This window comes from Panicum virgatum, chromosome 8N, assembly GCF_016808335.1.
Source record: "Panicum virgatum strain AP13 chromosome 8N, P.virgatum_v5, whole genome shotgun sequence".
Taxonomy (NCBI): domain Eukaryota; kingdom Viridiplantae; phylum Streptophyta; class Magnoliopsida; order Poales; family Poaceae; genus Panicum; species Panicum virgatum.
The window spans coordinates 2,897,915-2,917,614 of record NC_053152.1 but is presented as its reverse complement, the minus strand read 5'-3'; the positions used below and the strand labels follow the sequence as shown (position 1 = coordinate 2,917,614).

The following is a 19,700-nucleotide window of genomic DNA, read 5'->3' as shown; positions in this document are numbered from 1 at the left end:
CCTTAATTTTTTTTCCTGAGTCGGATTTCCTCTAATCAAGTCTTAATCAAGTCTGGTCCTATAGCAACGCAAGTAGACTAAAACCAAGTAGGGCTTCAAGCAGCTGGACCAGGCCTAAAATGCTCAGATCCAATACAAAAATATGATCATAAAAATATGTTTTTGAATAAGAATATAATCGCTCTGTTCAGCTGGCTTGTCAGCTAGCCAGTCAGTAGTGATTTTCTTTTACACCAAATCAGCATCAGCCACCAGTCAGTAACTAGCCAGCAGTATTTTTCTTTGACAACAAATCAGCACCAGCTGCCAGCCACATCCAGCCACAGAGCGAATGACACCATTAATATGCATGCAAATATACTGTTAAGTAATAGCTGATTAAAATTTTTGCCTACGATCTTATAAATATGTTCTGCTGGGGAAGAGACTGGGGCTGGGCTGGATTGGTTTGGTTGGCACTGCGTGGCGTTGATTTGGCTAGCGCTCCGGCAGAAGCTTTAGCCAGCCAGTTAAACCCATCCGAACAGGCGAAATAACACCTGACATGTTATATTATTTTATAATTTTTAATATAATTATATTACTACTTTATACTAGTATATATTATTTACAAAATGACTAAATAAAATATCATAAGTTTTTTTCGTGCTTCAACTCAAAAAATACGAACGGGACGGTCCGAATCGGACGGAGGTGCCTGCCAGTGCTGTGTTTACTGTTTTCCACCATCGCTGCTTCGCCGCGCCGGCTACCGGTGGCGACGCTACGCGTGGCGCTGGATGCGCGCATGGTGGCAACGTGCTCGCCGATGCGGCCGAGCTGAGTGGTCCCCACATCCGCAGCGGCCGCCACCGATTCGCCTTCCGTTTCTCCTCCTTTTCCCAGTCGAAGCCCGCAGTCTCTCTTTTGCAGCGGCGGCGGCGTTCACTTGCCAGCTGAGGCTGAAGCTAAGCCATGGGGGAGGAGGGCGCAAGGTTTCGGTAGCGTTTCCCCGCATCCCTTCTGGGCGTTGAACCCCTCATCGACGACGGCGACGAGGAGCAGCTTCCGAGTTCTTCTGACGGCGCTGCGAAATGGTACGGATCCTCACTCTCCAGTCCCCCACCCTCTAAATCTGACGGCGCTGCGAGATTTCTCACTCTCTCTCTCCCCCCGTTTATTTGATTGGTTGATTTCTTCGGAAGAGAATGTTGAAATCGTGGATTAAGCAGACAGAACCCTGTGGGGACAAGGTGTTCAATGTTATGCGCATTACTTTTTCTCGGTTTCGGGGGGGGGGGGGGGGGATGTACATCTGTAAAGCATGGATGGGGAATTGAATCGAATCGAGTCAGATTTGGTTAGTTCTATCCTGTTATTGTGCAAGAATGTCTGTGTCGCGACCGAGGGTCACGTGGCCGGCTGAAAGGCGCCTTCAAGGAAGCGTAATAGGGTATAGAGAGTTGTGTGTGGGGCCATGTGGCCAGTGAGTGAGTCGCGAAGGGGGGATTAAATCCAGGTGGGAGAAAACTGTAAGACATGAATGTTTTTTATCGCTGAGAAATAGAGGCTCGAGGTCAGGTCCGCCGCCTGGTCCTCCTACCCCAAGTTCGCTTGTGCTGTTACTCACGTCGACGGCGATCGCCGGCGGCCACGGGGTCGTTACAAGTGGTATCAGATTCTGGCTCCTCGGCGCGCTCCGTTCCTCCCCGGTTCGATCCCGATTTGGTCAGTACCGTCACACCGACGTCGTCAACCAGCTCCGCCGCGAATCGCTCCGATTCCGGCGTCCTTGCCCCGCCTACCGACTCCCAGTCGGCGGCGGCCACCGCAAATCGACGGTTAGCTGCCCAGCGCCGTCGACCACTCCTCTCTCGCGCCGCTTAGGATTAGATCGGGATCGGTGTTCTGTGTCTGCAGTTCGGCGCGGCGGCGAACATTTCGTCGCTGTTCGTGGGTTTCGTGTGCAGCTGCGGTACTCCTTCGGCTTGGATCGACGCTGCTCGAGCCCCGGAGGGTGGGGTTTCATCAAATCGAGCAGTATCTCCGGGTTTGAGGTGCAGTCGCCACGGCGCCCCCCAAGCCTTCCGTGCAGACTCAGTTCGTCCTCTCCAAGATGGACGACCGTTTTCAGCAGGAGGATGAGCGCTGGACCCAAGTGAATGAGAATTTCGACTTGCTCTTTGCTCGAGTGGCGTCAATTGGGATCAATCAAGAGCGGCTGGAGTCACAGATGAATTTGGGCAACCAAGTGATGGAGCAGATGCTGAAGGACCAGCAGATCCTCGCCAAGCAGATCGAGTTAACCGGTGAAGCTGTCGCACGGATCACCCTGAATCGCCCACAACCTCAAGAGCCCGCAGATCCTCCACCAAGCCCTACACGTTCCCACAGTTCTCTGGATCGAGGGCCCCATCCGTTCCGTGCTGCTGCTTCTGGTATTCCGGTTCGTCCTCTTCCTCAGGGCCACCGGGTTAGACGTGAGCCTTTTGATTTTTCTGGTCATCGACATGTTACCCCTAAGATGTCTTGTCCTACTTTTGATGGTTCTAACCCCCGCATTTGGAAGTCAAAATGTTTGGACTACTTTGAGCTATGTAACATCGATGAGGCATTTTGGCCAATGGCAGCGTCTCTGAATATGGATGGCAAGGCAGCTAAGTGGTTGCAGGTATACAAAAGGCAACATGGGTTAGGTGATTGGAACAGTTTCATTGCTGCAGTGGAACAAAAGTTTGGCGCCAATGATTACAGGGATGCCATGAGTGAGCTTTTGGAACTCAAACAGACAGATACTGTGGCCGAATACGCAGCAGCATTTGAGAATCTTCAGTTTGAGATATGTATGCATCATGATGGTTATGATGACACCTTCTTTGTGTCTCAATTCGTCAAGGGGCTGAAGCTGGATATTAGTGCCAGAGTACGAACTCAAGTGCCCAGGGATGTTGACCAGGCTATTCTCTTGGCTAAGATTCAGGAACAGGTGCAGGAAAGAGGAAAGAACAAATGGCACAAGAATGCTAGCCCACAGAAATTTCAGTCCAGTGGGTTCAAGGGAGATGGTAAATCTGTTACTCCTCAGACTTCTATGTGAAAAGAACGGCAAACATTGAACTACCGCAAGGCCAACAACCTATGTTATTATTGTGGTGAGAAGTATGATCCTAATCATGCAGCCATCTGTGCTCAGCGTCCTAAGGCTCAGGTAAATGCACTTGTTGCTAATTCATTGGATATGCCACTGTCTAAAGAAGTAGTAGCCCGGATAGAGCTAGAAGATTCTTTAGTCTCAGAATTTTGTCAACTCTCCCTCAATGCCTTAGCTGGTACTTCCCATGGTGATGCCATGCACATCAGAGCTCTAGTGCAGAACAAGGTCATGCTCACTTTGATTGATACAGGCAGTTCTCACAGCTTTGTTAGTGCTGCATTTTTGGAAAAAGAGGGCATTCAACCCATTTCTACTACCCCTAAGCAAGTTAAACTAGCCAATGGCCAGATTCTGATGTCTGATAAATGGGTTCCCAAGCTGTCTTGGTGGTGCAATGGTCATACATTGTAGGCTGATCTGAGAGTGTTAGATATTACTGCTTTTGACGCCATATTGGGTTATGACTGGTTGAAACCTCTGAGCCCCATGACATGTCACTGGACAGACAAGACCATGGAATTCACATATCAGGGTAGGACTGTGTGTCTGAAGGGCATCACTAACAAGGCCACTTCAATTCAAGAGTTGTCAGCAGATCAGTTGGTGAAATGGTGGAAGGGAAATGATATTTGGGCCCTAGCAGTCTTGCAGCAGCAGCCAGACACTTCAACAATAGATAGACCCCAGGAAATTGAGGAGTTGCTTAGCCAATATGCTGATGTGTTTCAGCCACCAACCCATCTTCCTCCTAGTAGGATTTATGACCATACTATTCCACTCTTGCCAAATTCAGTTCCTGTCAATTCTAAACCATATAGGTATTCTCCTCACCACAAGGATGAAATAGAAAGGCAAGTCAGGGACATGATTCAGGCTGGCTTAGTGGTCCCTAGTTCCAGTCCTTTTGCTTCTCCAGTGCTCCTCATTCAGAAGAAGGATGGCAGCTGGCGTTTTTGTGTAGATTACAGGTGCTTAAATGAGTTAACAATTAAGAATAGGTTTCCCATGCCTCTCATGGAAGAAATTCTGGAAGAATTAGCTGGCAGCAAGTACTTTACAAAGCTTGACATGTGCTCTGGGTACCATCAGGTCAGGATGAAGCCAGAGGATGAGCACAAGACAGCATTTAAAACACATCAAGGTCATTACCAGTTTAGAGTCATACCATTTGGTTTAACCAATGCTCCTGCTACTTTTCAGTGTCTGATGAATGAAGTCTTAGCACCTTTTCTTAGAAAATCAGTCATGGTATTTTTGGATGATATTCTGATCTATAGCCCTTCCTTGGACACCCATATCACACATATCAGACAAGTGTTGGATAAACTCAGGGAACACCAGTTGTACTTGAAAGTTAGTAAGTGTTCTTTTGCTCAGTTAAAATTGGATTATTTGGGCCATATTATTTCAGGAGAAGGGGCCACCACTGATCCAGCTAAGACAGCTGCCATGGTCAACTGGCCTGTTCCCCAGTCAGTCACAGAGTTGAGGGGGTTTTTGGGGCTCACTGGACACTACAGACGTTTTGTCAAGCATTATGGTTTGATTGCTAAACCATTAACACAATTGCTAAGGCATAGGAATTTCTATTGGTCTGATGAAGCTCAGCAAGCCTTTGACAGATTAAAGGAGGCTATGGTCACTACACCAGTCCTAGCTCTTCCTAATTTCCAGGAACCATTTGAGGTGGAGACTGATGCTTCTGACATTGGCATTGGAGTTGTGCTCATACAACATGGGCAACCGGTGGCATATTTGAGTAAAGCTTTGGGAGAATCACACATGAACATGTCAATTTATGAAAAGTAATTCTTAGCCCTCATTATGGCTGTGGAAAGGTGGAGGCAATATTTACAACGAGGAGAGTTTGTGATTAAGACTGACCACAAGAGTCTTGCTTACCTCACAGAGCAAAATCTTCATTCAGATATGCAGCGAAAGGCTATGACTAGGCTTATGGGTCTTCAGTTTAAGGTGGTCTACAAGAAAGGCAAAGACAATCAAGCTGCTGATGCTCTATCTAGAGTGGGACACCTTCTGGCACTCCAGGCAATATCTCAGGTACAACCACAATGGGTGCAAGAGGTCATCAACTCTTATGTTACTGATTCTAGAGCTCAGGAATTGTTAAGCCAACTAGCTGTGCACACTCCCAATGACCAAGGCTGCAGTTTACATCAAGGTCTGATCAGATATCAAGGCAGGCTGTGGGTGGGTGCCAATTCGGCTATTCAGACCAAGATCATTGCTGCTTTCCACTCAAGTGCAGTTGGGGGACATTCCAGGCAGCATGCAACTTATCACAGAATTAAGAGACTCTTTTGTTGGAAAGGCCTCAAACAAGATGTGGCAGCGTTTATTTCTCAGTGCCACATCTGCCAACAAGCAAAGCATTTGCATACTCATCCTCAGGGACTTCTCCAACCATTACCCATTCCAGCGGGCGCATGGCAGGATCTCACTGGACTTCATAGGAGGCATGCCCAAGTCCAATGGTTATGATGTCATTCTGGTAGTTGTCGACCGTTTCACTAAGTATGCACATTTTGTTCCACTGAAACATCCCTACTCGGCAATCTCAGTAGCCCGGTTACTCTTTGACACTGTGGTTAAACTTCATGGTCTTCCTCACTCCATGGTTTCGGATCGAGATAAAGTGTTCACCAGTCATGTATGGAAGGAATTGTTCAAGCTGTTGGGGGTCCAGTTACAACTCAGTACGGCCTATCATCCTCAAACGGATGGCCAAACCGAGCGGGTTAATCAGTGTCTTGAGATGTATTTGCGCTGTTCAGTTGGTGACTCTCCAAGCAAATGGCACTCCTGGCTACCGCAAGCTGAGTTTTGGTATAACTCCTCACACCATTCTTCTCTTGGCTGTTCTCCATTCAAGGCGCTCTATGGTCATGACTCATTCGTGGGTGTTCCAGTGGATACCCCATCTGATGCTCCTCCGTTGGTTGCGGATTTTCTTGCTGACCATAAATTACATTCGGTCCTCCTTAAAGATCATCGGGAGAAAGCACAGAAACGCATGAAGCTCATGGCTGATCGTTTGCGCACTGATGTTTCCTTTCAAGTGGGTGACAAGGTTCTTCTCAAGTTACAACCATATGCTCAATCATCCGTGGTGAATCGCCCATTTCCTAAGCTAGCCATGAAGTACTACGGCCCGTTCACGGTTCTGCAGAAGATCGGTCAGGCAGCTTACACCCTTGATCTACCTCCTACTAGCTTAATTCATCCTACTTTTCATGTTTCACAGCTGAAGGCCTATACTCCTGACCATACTCCGGTGTTCTCCGATCTTCCACCGTTGGTCAGTCTCGACGGCTCGGACGTCCTGCCGGAAACCGTCCTCGATCGTCGCCTGGTCAAGAAAGGAGGTCGCGCGGTACCTCAAGTGCTCATCAAGTGGACGAAACTTCCAGCTACGTCAGCTACCTGGGAAGACTACTATGTGCTGCGCCAACGTTTTCCAGACGCACTCGCTTGGGGACACGCTCGCTCTCCAGGGGGGGCAGATGTCGTGACCGAGGGTCACGTGGCCGGCTGAAAGGCGCCTTCAAGGAAGCGTAATAGGGCATAGAGAGTTGTGTGTGGGGCCATGTGGCCAGTGAGTGAGTCGTGAGGGGGGATTAAATCCCGGTGGGAGAAAACTGTAAGACATGAATGTTTTTTATCGCTGAGAAATAGAGGCTCGAGGTCTGGTCCGCCGCCTGGTCCTCCTACCCCAAGTTCGCTTGTGCTGTTACTCACGTCGACGGCGATCGCCGGCGGCCACGGGGACGTTACAGTCTGCATGTGGGCATAGGCTGGTCCAATTGAGAAGGGTGGTGGATTGTCTACCACTACCACTGGTGATTAGCTAGAGGAGCTCACGGTGGGGAACGTTTTTCGTTTTTTCGCCAAGAACCTTTTTGCATTGTCACTAGTGTTTCGTCTCCCCCTCCAAACCTGTTTTCTAACCACCCGATCCGTGCCTTCATTCTGCTCAGGAGTTATTCTTCCAATTCCGGCGAGCTCTGCCTGGGTTAGTGTTTGGGGGATTTGGGTTCAGATTGGTAGGGATGCGTGTGGAGGAAAGGTTGGGATGGTGGCTCAATGAGCGCTGCTGGGTGTGTTGACTCTGAGGCACCACCAGAGCCATGAGGTGAGTCTGTCAGGCACCACCAGAACCTTGACGTGAGGGCAGTCTGATGGAGGCAAACGATTGATGGCTTGTCGTAGTAGATTATTAGTGTAGTGCAGTAGCGAATCTAGCACATGTAGAGGGGGCTCATCTCCCCTCTCTTCTTCTTTCTCCCCTTCTCTTCTTCTTCCTTCCCCTTTCCTCTTCATTCTTTCATCCTAAAAATGGGGGTGGGTGTGTGTGTGTGTAGGGGGGGCTTGATCCCCCCTAGCCCCCCTGTAGCTCGGCGGGTACTGTAGTGTTCCCAGAGATAGTCCCATACTGCCGATTGGTAGCGAATCAGACCAGCTTAAAAGGGTCGGTCGTGGGAAGCTGGTAACTCCGGCTGCAGCTTTTTGCACGAAGCGAGGACGAAAGCGCAAGAGAGTTATTTTAGCAGGTGTGGTTTACTCAACGTGCAGAGTAGATCTTAGCCGTTATCACGGGCCGGGTCGTTACAGTGGTATCAGAGCCGACTCTCGCGGTTTCACGGGTAGGTGTGGGTCACAGGCCCAGCATGTACACGGGCGTGTGCGGGTCAGTGCGCGGGCATCGGGGATGCGCCGTTAGCACTAAACGCACAGACGTGTACATATGTTGATTGGCACTAGGACATACAGTCGTGGCCAAGAGAGGAGATTCTGGTCCTGTCCTGTATGGGTAAGCTGGTTCGATGATTCGATGAGGACGTCGAATCCTGAAGGGTGGGTGATTGTAACAGAACAACCTACAGGCTAAGATGGGCCGGGCCAGTTTCGGGTTACTGTAGCTCGGCGGGTACTGTAGTGTTCCCAGAGATAGTACCATACTGTCGATCGGTAGCGAATCAGACCAGCTTAAAAGGGTCGGTCGTGGGAAGCTGGTAACTCCGGCTGCGGCTTTTTGCGCGAAGCGAGGACGAATACGAAAGAGAGTTATTTAGCAGGTGTGGTTTACTCAACGTGCAGAGTAGATCTTAGCCGTTATCCCGGGCCGGGTCGTTACATTTCCATTGTCAATGGGCTAGGGGGTCGAGGAGATCATGGCAATTTCCTCCACTCGAAGCATAAGGCGAGTGCTCAAACAAACCTACCTTAGATAAATGTGAAACACTTCTGATCAACAAGCTTTGTTCTTTTTAACTTTATGTATCAACTCCAGTTTCATACTGATAGAAACATGAGAAATCCTAAACACAATGTAATAATGCAGACAAAACTTTGAATGTGGATGCAATATGTGATCCATGCAATGTCATTATTCTTAGTTGTGTGAGATTTTGTAAATACATGTTTGCGTTTTTCTGTAGGATGTGGTATGCGAAGTGTGTGGTGTTGTCGGTTACAAGCATCTTTTGGTACAATGCAATAGCTGCAGGAACGCTACTAGGCACAGGTAACTTCTTTCTACTTTGATTTCATGTCTTCCTATTCTCATATTAAAATGCCTAAGTAAAAAGAACAAAACAATTGCATGAATTTTGATTATCTTGTCATAATGATGTTTAGAATAGCTTGGTGCTTGATTTGTTATCATTCTTGTAGAGAATAATCTGCATCAATTCAGCCCTTGTTTATCTCTCTAAAATCTTATTTACATACTAAACTAATTATTCACTTGTCATTGTGGTGCTCAAAAGTTTTAAACCTCTTTTTACACTCGTCTTTACGAGAGCCGTATGGTACAATCTCATTGGAATTCGGGCTTGTTGGGCAAGGCTCTAGTCTAAGAATTAAGTTGCTTACTTCTACCTCTAGAAATTCTTGTGGTAGGAGTTGTAGGTTGACTAAGGTTATTAAGTTGTGGCATTATTCTTTAGTTTTTTTAATTAAATAACTAGGTTTGAACCACTTTAATTTGTCATATAAACTCTATAATCGCGTGGAGCTTGGAACTGGAGCTCTGCCAAACAACCTTTAGTAAGGAGTAAACTCTTAATTCCAAATATAAGGCTTACGTGTGGAACACCCCGTTATCCGAAATCCCTTTGTCCTAGCCTCTCTGACCATAGCACTTTTCTTACACTTCCGTTGTTGATTTGCATTAAGTTGTTAACCTAGGCTTGCTATGTTGGGAACATAAAGGTTTATAAGATCTAGTCTATCTAAACAATCATGCTAGGAGTAATCCCAAAACATCCAAACACTTGGGTTATACGAGCCGAGGGCAAAACATAGGTCATGATATTACAATTTTGAACCCTTGCATATGAATTAAGGAGGGTGATAAGTCATAACTCTTTACTACTTGCCACCACCTTAGCTAGTGCCGTCTACCATCTTGTACGCCACAAGGCTGCATTCCCTTTGGTTGGGAGATTAGCCTCTAACCAACATTGTTTTATGTCTGACCCTCTAGATCACCTAGTATTGAGGTCTCGGGACATTATCGTTGTCTCCAAGATGCAGTGTCTACACGTCATGGTCCACTGCCACATCATCGTTGTCTTCAACATGTGATTTTTAACCTAGCTAACAGGTTTTTACTCTATTAGGGTACAGATGTGGATCAATTTTCTTATCTATGGGTTTGTTAATGGGCACAAAGTTCTACGCGTCAGGTTTATGGGCACGGGTTTATTCCTACAATACCCAAACCCGTAAACCTATAGTTTTTTTTTAAAATCCGGTCCAACATAGTGCAAGTTGCATTTTATTTTGTGAATTGATAACAAACTTAATATCCCTTCTCATTCACCTCTTATTTTAGTGAACCGTGAATGTTTTAGTGGAGGGTAGGGTTGTTGTTGCTTTGTTGTTGTAGTGTTTGTGTATGTATATGATGGATTCGTGACTTTGTATGGTGTTATAGAACTTGTTATTTTTAGTGAGCTATTAACTTCTTGCTCATCATGTTTTTGTATACTATAAACTTTAGGCTTATTATATTAAGAGAAAAGTCTATACCACCCCCCACCCCAACTTGTCACCGAGTTTAAAAAACCTCCCTTAACTCTAAAACTGGCCATTATACACCCTTCCCCTCGAAACCAGGCAAATAACCCCCCTCCAACAGTTCAAAGCGGTTTATGGAGTGGTTTTGGTGCTATAGCATGCAGGGCCCACATGTCATCCATTTCCCTCTCACATGTGGGGCCCACATGGCATCTCACTCTTGTTTCTCTCTCTCCTGCCCTGCCACCCTTTCCCTCCCCGCAGCGCTGCCTCCCTCTCCTCCCTTGGCTTAGCGACTCGAGATCCTCTCTTAGGCGCAAGTTCCCAACGCGGCGGCGCGTGCTCCCTCCCTAGTGGCTCTACGCCGCGAGCAACGACCGACTCCTTGGCTTCGCGAGCGGTGCCCTCCTGGGGTTGACGATGTTGACCGATTGATGGAGGTCGGCCACGTGGAGGTGGTGCACACCGCGGAGGGAGAGGAGGCGGCAAGCTCACGATGCAGGTAGGCAGCGGGCGCAGAGAAGACAGCGGAGCTGCGAAGGTGGAAAGCCAACGGGCGGCGGCGCACAACGCTGGGCTAGGCGGGGGCTCAGGGGAGTCAAGCAGGGACCGGGAAGGGGGAACGAGGCACAGAGAAGGTGGTGCTGTGGTCTAATTGACTGGTGGTCGAGCCAAGGCAGCTGATTGTAGAATAATAGGATTGGTGTATAATGGGATGTATTGCATTGAGGCCTCGGCCGGTATATATAAGAGTACATGACTTGGGGGGCAAGGCTCCCCGGGATACATATGACAGTCTACGATACGTATATCTACAACTACCAAATATATTCTAATACTGATGATGAAGGCATGGTGGCGGTAGGTTCGGGCGCACGATGGGAGGTCGGTAGAGGACGGGAGGTGCAAAATGGAGTGGGGAATGGTAGGAGTGGGTTCAAGGATGCTTACTGTGGGCTCCATTGCTCGGAGTGGCTGGAGGGTGGTGGTGGCCGACCAAAGTTTTAAAAAACGCTAGACGCTAGGCGAACGCTTGCCTATGGTTTAGAGTTTTTTGTGATTAAACGTAGATTGAACATGATTAAACGTGTGTTGTGATTAAACGACACCATGACTAAACGCAACGCTTGGTCACCATTCAGCGTTTAATCAAGATTAAACGACGTTTAAAAATGCTTTTTAAAACACTGTGGCCGACAATGGTGGTGGCCGGATTGGAACAGGGGAGGGTATAGAGAGAGAGAAGAAAAAGGAGAGGGAGAGAGCTCAGTGTGGAAGAAGAGGGAGGTCGGCGGTTCTGACGGCGGGCGCGGCGGCATGCGGGACAACGGCGGCGGAGCTGCGGGGAGGGAGAGGGAGGCAGGGGAGGAGGGAGAGAGAGAGGAAGGAGAGATGACATGTGAGGGAAATGGATGACATGTGGGCCCCGCATGCCACAGCAGCAAAGCCACTCCATAAACCGCTTGCAGGGGGTTATTTGCCTGGTTTTGAGGATGTGAGGGTGTATAATGGCCGGTCTTAGAGTTAAGGTTTTTTTTCAAACTCGGTGACAAGTTTAGGGTGGCAATATAGACTTTTCTCTTATATTAAATTTGTTGATTATGATAAAAACTAGTATAGTAAGGTGTAGACCCACGTGTGATCCGTGGGTACCCACCGATGAATATGGGCTTAGGCAAAATTCTAAACCCATCTAGGAGGAGGGGTGGTGGAAGGTTCCCTGACTCACTAGAGCCTCCCCCCCCCCACCCCACACACACACACACCCCAAAACACACGCACACACGTACTTGTTTCATCTAAAGGTGTTTCAGATTGTCATTATCATATGTATTGTCTAGTTGACTTGGAGGTGTGAGCATTGGGTTGAAGCTTCAACCACCCCTAACACTAGGTTCACCCTTGGGATGTTATTGTCTTCGACATGCGGTCCAACTTGGCCCCTAGCGTGGTAGTCGAAGGCTTAATCCTAATGAAAAGAAATACATATTGTAAAATATTGGATGGAGTAAATACTTAAGTTGAATAGTTCCCTTGAACCAAACAAGCTAGTAGGATTAGCTGCAATTATTCCTTGTATTTAATTTTGTGGATTAATTGGATCCGTGCCATTGTAATTTCTTTTGTTTGGATAAATACCACGGTTACTCGTGATATTCAAATTGTGCCATTACAATTTACTTGTGACATGCCTTTATTAACCACTCGGTTTGACCAAATTGCCATCTTATTCGTTTTGACTCATCTCTTGTACGTCTAACATATCATCATCGATGGTGTTGACTTGATTTTCTAAGGCGTCGCCTAGGGCGTCGCCTAGGCGACGCCTAGGCGTCCGAGCGGAAAAAAAGCTGGGCGTCGGCGTCGCCTTACCATTCCTCGCCTTGGCCGGCGTTCCAGTGCCGCGCCACCCGGGGAAGGAGCTGCGCCGCCGCCTCCCCCTCCTCCTCCTCTGGTCTTGCATCGGGCTGAGGCAGGGGCTGGCGGCGGAGGAAGCAGAGGCGGGCAGCGGAGGAGGCAGGGGTGGGCGGCGATGGAGGAGGCAGAGGCGGAGGAGGGCAGCGGCAGCGGCTCAGGAGGAGGAGGAGGCAGGTAGGCGGCGGCGGCGGCGATGCGGTCGGAGGAGGAGAGGCAGAGGCGGCGGGATCTGAGGGAGAGGGAGAGGCAGAGGCGGCGGGATGCGGGATGGGAGCGAGAGAGGCACGGGCGGCCGGTAGGGTTGCAGATAGGGTGGACGAGGGAGTGGGTTCACTGGGTTGGGCTGACTTTGGGCCTGTTTTGCACCTCTAGGCCCAATGATCCTCTATTTTTTCTTTTCTTTTACAATTAAATATATGTGTTTTAGAGGTAAATGTCTGTATTTTACAGGCAAATAAGGCGTCGCCTCGCCTCACGCCTTATCGCCTAGGCGTCCGAGCGGTGGCGCATCGCCTCGCTTCGCCTTACCGCTTTAAAAACCTTGCTGATCACTAGATTCCTGTTGGGTGTAGCACCTCCTGCTAGGCGTGTCCGACCTTTGCCCCATCTACTTACTGTTCATCTACCATATCAGCACCAACATAATTTTCTCCATGCACAAAGCGCCATCGAGTCTATCACTTCTGTCATGTTCGACCTAACCCTCACCAAAACTAGCACGAGGAGGAAGGCGAGCCTAACCTCCCCTCCCCCCTACACACACACACACACCCGCCGTAGTTGAAGTGGGCGGTGCATCACCACCTACCCCACCCGCCACAGGGACCGGTGCTGTGAGCCTGTGACATCTTTTGGCTTGAGCAATGGTGAATGGAGAGAGATGGGGATGGCACCGTTCGGGGTGGGAATTTAGGTAACTGGAATCAATAGGTTCAGCTCTTCATGTTTGCATTGAATTCGGTCATCAGAAAATGGGACCGATAGTTCCTAGAAATTGCTTAGACCAAGACAATTCGGTCTTGGTTAGGTTAGTTCGGTCTCGGTTGTGTCTGAATCGACCGTGTTATCAGTTAACGCATCCAAAATCAACATGGAGGAAGCACTAATCGAGAAGAAGCAAAACGAAGCAAAACGCATTTCACTGATGTAGTCCTCTTCCATCAAATTGAAACAAGAAACAAGCACCAAACGTTGATGCAACCGATTCAAATCCAATTAGGCTCGATGTTGAATCAAACAGCTACACAACAACCGACATCCAATCAATACAGATAGCCAAAGAAGGACAAAGCAAAGGAGGCTCGCCACTGAACAGTGTGCCAGTATGGAGGGTAGAGTGGAGGCACCACGTGCTCTTGCAAGGCTGCAAGAATGGTGTAGCGGAGGAGGTGCAGCCGCCAGGCCTTAAGCAGCTGCACATGCATGCTATCAGGGACAAGGAGGGCCTTGCACCTACCGGATCCGGAGGTTAGAATTGTTGCTTGAGCTGTGCCTGAGCTAGTGATGGCTACCGAATGGGAGAAGTGAAGGGTGAATCGGTGAGTTAGGGTTTTGTTTTTGCACATATATATGCATTGACGAGAGTGTTGTGCCGGCCTAAGCTGCTTGGCTTTTGGGCTATACAATTGTATGTGTGCTATGCTATACCACTTGGTCTTCTCAGACAAATTGCTTTATTGAGGATTAAGACCGACTTAATCGATTTAAATTCGGTTACTTAGAAGTAGAGACCGAATTTATGATCGAATATTCGGTTCCGGTCTCGGTTGTCCTGGTCCGGTTCATTGGTTTTGGTTTTTTCCCACCCTTAGGCATTGTAGTGCGAAGCACATACAGAGAGATGAGTAGGAGAGTAGAGGGAAGAAGACAAGGGCAATTTGGTGTACGAATCTTGATAAATGCATCGAAGAGATCAGTAATGGCATATCTCGAAGATAATGGAAATTGTGATGGCATGATTCAAATATTGTGAATATTAGTGGTGTTTATTAGAAACTCAAAATTATAATGGCACAGATCCAATTAACCCTAATTGGATACCTTTATGGCTCTTGAGGCATAAAAGGTCTATCCTTAACTAGAGTGGTTTGTGGTTTTGTAGATATTGTTTGGATAATGTTATTTATGATCCATCAATTGAATGGTTGTGTGATGATTGCGCCCCAAGACATAATGAAGCTGCGGAATCATTAAATTGGAGGTGTGATGACCACCATTCTATTCAATTGGGTTCTTCTATAATTGATGAACCAAATGTGAATAGAGTGGAGGTGACGGAGGAATTGTGGTCATGGGGGCATCGTAGACATAGGTCGTACATGGCAAGAAGATATAGTACTTGGGGGCATCGTAAACATAGATCGCGCAAGGCGAGAAGGGATAGTACTGATGCATACACTAGATATTTTCTAAGTGAAGCTACGTTCAACTCTTCTGAAATGATCGTTGGGGAAAATTCAAAGCTCAAAGATGCTGAAAAGGAAGGGGAAAGTAAAAATGGTCACTTAGCTTATGGGCCAGAAAGTGCTGATGTTTCAAGTCATTCAGCTTCTGACCTTGCTGCAGAAATACAAAAGACGATGGGTGATGTTGAACCTACTATGAACACTGTGGAGTGTCTAGATCTGGGCCTCTTAACAGAAAAAGATAGGTGTTCTTTGTCACCAAGTTATGTTGAAGGGTCCATTCCTGAAGGTAGCAAAACCGACTTCCTTCCTTTAATCATTGAGAGATCTCGACCATTTGTTGTGAATGGTTCTTGTCCGCCACTGCCGAATGTGGAGCTGGAAGATGGTTCTAGTCAGGAATCGGAAAGTGCAGAACAGTCTTGTCCTTGGGTGGTGGTTAATCCAAATGGCTCAAGCCATTCACCCTTGGACCCTGCACTAGAAATTGAAGAACAAGAAACGAAGGCAGCCTTATTTGCTTCAGTTAATGATGTCCAGCAATCCCATCCGTCTTTTAGTGACGAAACTAGTCCTACATTGTCAAGTGAGGAGCATACAGATGGTTCAACCTCGGAAAGTTGGGAGCAACCTCAGCCTTCAGAAGTGGTTAAACCTTGGGAGGATGTTCCAAAGAGTATCCTAGGATCCAACCCTCAATCAAATAACTCACAGCCAATGCAGTCATCAGGTCTAGATGTTGGGAATACGGACGTCCTGGATTCTTCTAAAGCGTGCTTGTTCTCGAGGTCAATGTCAAAGACTGTAGAGCCATCAAGTCTCTCAAATGGAGGAGACTCAGCTGTTGAGCAAGATCATGCTGAAAGAACAGAATGCTTATCAGGCACGGAAACGGTCACCCCTGCAGTGGATAATGTCCAGGGATCGAGTCCCTCGGCAGAGCCATCAAGTTCCTCAAATGGAGGGGACTCAGCTGTTGAGAAAAACAGAGCTGAAAGAACAGAATGCTTGTCAGGCACGGAAATTGTTACACCTGCACTGGATAATGTCCAGGAATCGAGTCCATTGGCAGAGCCACCAAGTTCCTCAAATGAAGAACATGACTCAGCTGTTGGGAAAAACAGTGCTGAAAGAACAGAATGCTTGTCACGCACGGAAACTGTCACCCCTGCACTGGATAGTGTCCAAGCATCAAGTACCTCAACAGCAAAAGAATGCTTGGTTTCTGATGTAGACAACTCAGATGAAGCAAATAGATCAGATAAACATATTCTGTGCAGCGTAGAAAACAAGGAGAGTGAACAAGTTGAGGTACCTTCATCACATCTAAACATCTTGAATGGCGAACTCCATTGCAGTCACAATGGTCTTAATGAAAGCTCCCATCCCAGTTCTGAACTGGAGGGAAGGAATACCCAAGATGATGTGCCGAAGGCTTCAGTTTCTGCTGGCAAAAATGTGTTTTGTAGCCAAGTGTCACAAACGGAAGATGATAACAGTGAGGTGTTGCCTTCCAAGAATGTTAGTCCATGCAAGGCAACAAAAAGTAACTCTAAAAAGCGATCAAACAGACATACTGAATGTCATACTAAACATCAGGAAATCAAGCTTGAGATCATTACCAAGGATATAAATGCTGATCCTGCACAGCTGAAAAGTTGTAGGCCATCAAAGCAACTCGATCATGCTTGCTCAAGTGTTTCCTTGGACTTGTCTTCAAAGACTAAGGAAGTAAATAATGCTAACGATGCAGGGCCAATATTTCCTAGTGCGGCTCAATCTTTTGAGAATATCGTGCCCATGGAAAGAAAACGACTTGTTTTACCATGTGATGAAGATGCCAAGGCCATGCGGATGGGAGATTCAAACCCCCCATCCAGCAAGAATGATGGACAGGTAAGGATGAATAGGAGACGTGTAGAAAATGGTACAATGAATAAGAGAAGATCTGGAGGGAATCATGAGGAAGCGTTGAGTCCAGGAAATACACTGACAAAGAAGCAGAGAAGGCAAAATAAAGATAAAAATGCACCTCTAAGGAATCCTAGTGTTCAGTGCGCACCGAAAGATGCTGAGCTGTTAGTATCAGAAGCTGCAGTGGCAGCGGGACACTGTAGCCTATCCGGGATGCCAGTCTTTTCAGCACCTACTGATCAAGAAAGCTTTATTTGTCCACGGCCCATTGATAGACCTTATTGGACGTATGTTAGATGCTCTCAATCCTATTAATTCTAAATCATTTAAATATTTTTGTCTCTGCAGTGCTAATATTTTCACTTTTTATACTGATAGTGGAATCATGAAGATTGGCCAAGAGTATATTTCACTGGCTGCACATCTCTCAAATCAAGCATGCAAGAAGGTGCAGGAATTATCAAGATCATTACCACCTATAATGAAAGTAACAAAGCATTCAAAGTTGAAAGCCTGGCCAAAGTGCTGGGAGGCATCATCAGAACCTACTGCTGAAAGCATTGGCTTGTATTTCTTTTCAGATAATATGAGGTGTGTGGCCTACCCTATGCATACTTGCTTGTTCTGTATTTTCAGTTACATGCTAGTTTAAATGATGTTGCTTTTGTAGGCCAAATAAAGATCTGGATCGACTAGTGCAGTATGTCACTGATCATAGCATAATTCTCAAATATGTTTTTGGCTTTGACAAGCTGCTGATCTTCCCTTCTGTTCTCCTACCAGAGCAATGTCAAAGTAAGTACCATATTGTTGATTTCGCAATGTTATTTACTAGCGTCATGGATATAATATGGCACTGCACCTGTTTTGCATTTGCATTTGGTCAGCGCAATTTTGCATTGCACTTGTTTCTACTGTCAACTACTACACTTGAAAAGTTATTTATTTCTTGCAGTTAAGTTCTTGTGATTTATAGTTAAGACATCTACTGCTAATATTTTGCAGTTCACTTAACAAATCCTGGTTTGTTGTAGCGTTCCAAGGGAAACCCTATCTGTGGGGAGTGTTCAGGCGCAGGTCATGCAAGAGCAAAGCAGCTAGTCAAGTGAAACAAAAGGTTTCTACATCACATGCTGTGGAGAGAAAGGACCAGGACCATGAAGATAAGGTGCAAGGCGACACCCAGGACCAAGAAATGCCTGTTTCAAAGGGTACCATGCCATCTGAGAGGCAACCGTCTCCAGGCCCTGTCCATGGCGTTGGCACTGAGATTGACCCCAGTGATCATGGGAAGCCCCACGCAACTTCAGAAGCTCCCCCAACCAAGCTGCTTGGCCTTGTCGTTGCGCAGACACCAAGATCAGAGCAGTTTATCAAGGAGCTGGAAAATGAAGGCGCACTTGTGTTTGCTGTGAAGGGGTTGGTGAAGCCGGGTCCTATAGGGCTTTAGGCCTCCGATGCTGTAGGGTCAGAGAACTAACCCGGGACAATGGCGCTCCGGCTTGTGAAGCGTAGCTGTAACCTTTTGTGATGTTTAGGACCGAATTAGATGGTCGTTAATCCTGTAGGAGTGTATGATGTACCAAACTGAAGTTCGACCGGAGCTTTTTTCAATTTGTCGCGTTTGAGAAACTCAAGATTGTACTGAGAAAGGACTACAATTGAGGTTTCCTTACGATGTGCATATTGTTTCTTACTCCCTCCGTTCCATAATATAGCTATGTTTATATTTTTTTCAAAGTTAAACTTTTTAACTTAATCTAACAATATCTCTAAAAGTAAATTGAACGGAAGAAGTATTCTCTACTGCCAGATACCAAGGAAGTGCCTGTACATCAGAGCAAATTTCTTGTTTGAGTGCTTAGTAAGAGTTATCTTTAAAGATAATGATGCCGAACTGATATGTTCTCTCTGACCAAACTTTTGACTTGAGAACACAGGGCAAAAGAAAATAAAATGAATTATATACGTGTACTAAAGTGCCAAGATTTGGGGAGCTCCCGTGAGTTGTGGCCCCACATGGGACCCACGCATTGTTTATGCGGGTCCCACATATTATTCAGGCGGGACCCACGTACTATTCAGGCGGGACCCACGTACTATTCAGGCGGGACCCACGTACTATTTAGACGGGACCCACGTACTATTCAGGTGGGACCTGCTCACATTGTTTGGTGGAGTCTACGGTTCTATTAAGTGGGTCTATCTTTCAAAAAAAATATCTTCCTTCCATTATTTGACAATATAAAATATATTTAACTATTTTCTACATATAAAAATAATAACTAGACTTTGTATACAACATTCACATGTGACAGTCCTACTATTTTTTGGGTTTCGCTTTCACTTCGTAGTTGGACCCACGTACTGTTTATGCGGGTCCCACATACTATTCAGGTGAGACCCATGTACTATTCAGGCGGGACCCATGTACTATTCAGGTGGACCTGCGCACATTGTTTGGTGGAGCCTACGGTTCTATTAAGTGGGTCTATCTTTCAAAAAAATATCTTCCTTCTATTATTTGACAATATAAAATATATTTAACTATTTCCTACGTATAAATATAATAACTAGACTTTATATTCTACATTCATATGTGATAGTCCTACTTTTTTTAGGTTTCGCTTTCACTTCGTAAACTCACAAAATATAATTGAACTATTCATTCATTGCTAATCTTACTTTTCTCCCTACAAAAAATAATAATTAATGTAACACAATCCATCAACTATACCTATTAACGCAAAAAAAACAATTTCTAAGAAAAAATTATCTGTACCTCT

At 46.5% G+C, this 19,700-nt stretch overlaps 1 protein-coding gene across 2 annotated transcripts; it reads left to right on the top strand.

The window, feature by feature from the left end:
• Positions 1–698: 698 nt before the first annotated feature.
• On the top strand, positions 699–18,610 carry LOC120684573. 2 transcript variants are annotated; one of them, XM_039966428.1, is made up of 6 exons: positions 706–1,076; positions 8,593–8,678; positions 14,697–17,201; positions 17,293–17,505; positions 17,585–17,709; positions 17,949–18,610. In XM_039966428.1, exons 1-6 carry the CDS (start codon positions 1,074–1,076, stop codon positions 18,362–18,364), a joined length of 3,348 nt encoding a protein of 1,115 aa, XP_039822362.1. In that variant the 5' UTR covers positions 706–1,073; the 3' UTR covers positions 18,365–18,610. The 2 variants fall into 2 exon arrangements, with proteins under 2 accessions (XP_039822363.1, XP_039822362.1); XM_039966429.1 differs by lacking the exon at positions 17,585–17,709 and having other exon boundaries at positions 699–1,076; positions 17,949–18,171.
• The last annotated feature ends 1,090 nt before the right edge of the window (positions 18,611–19,700 follow it).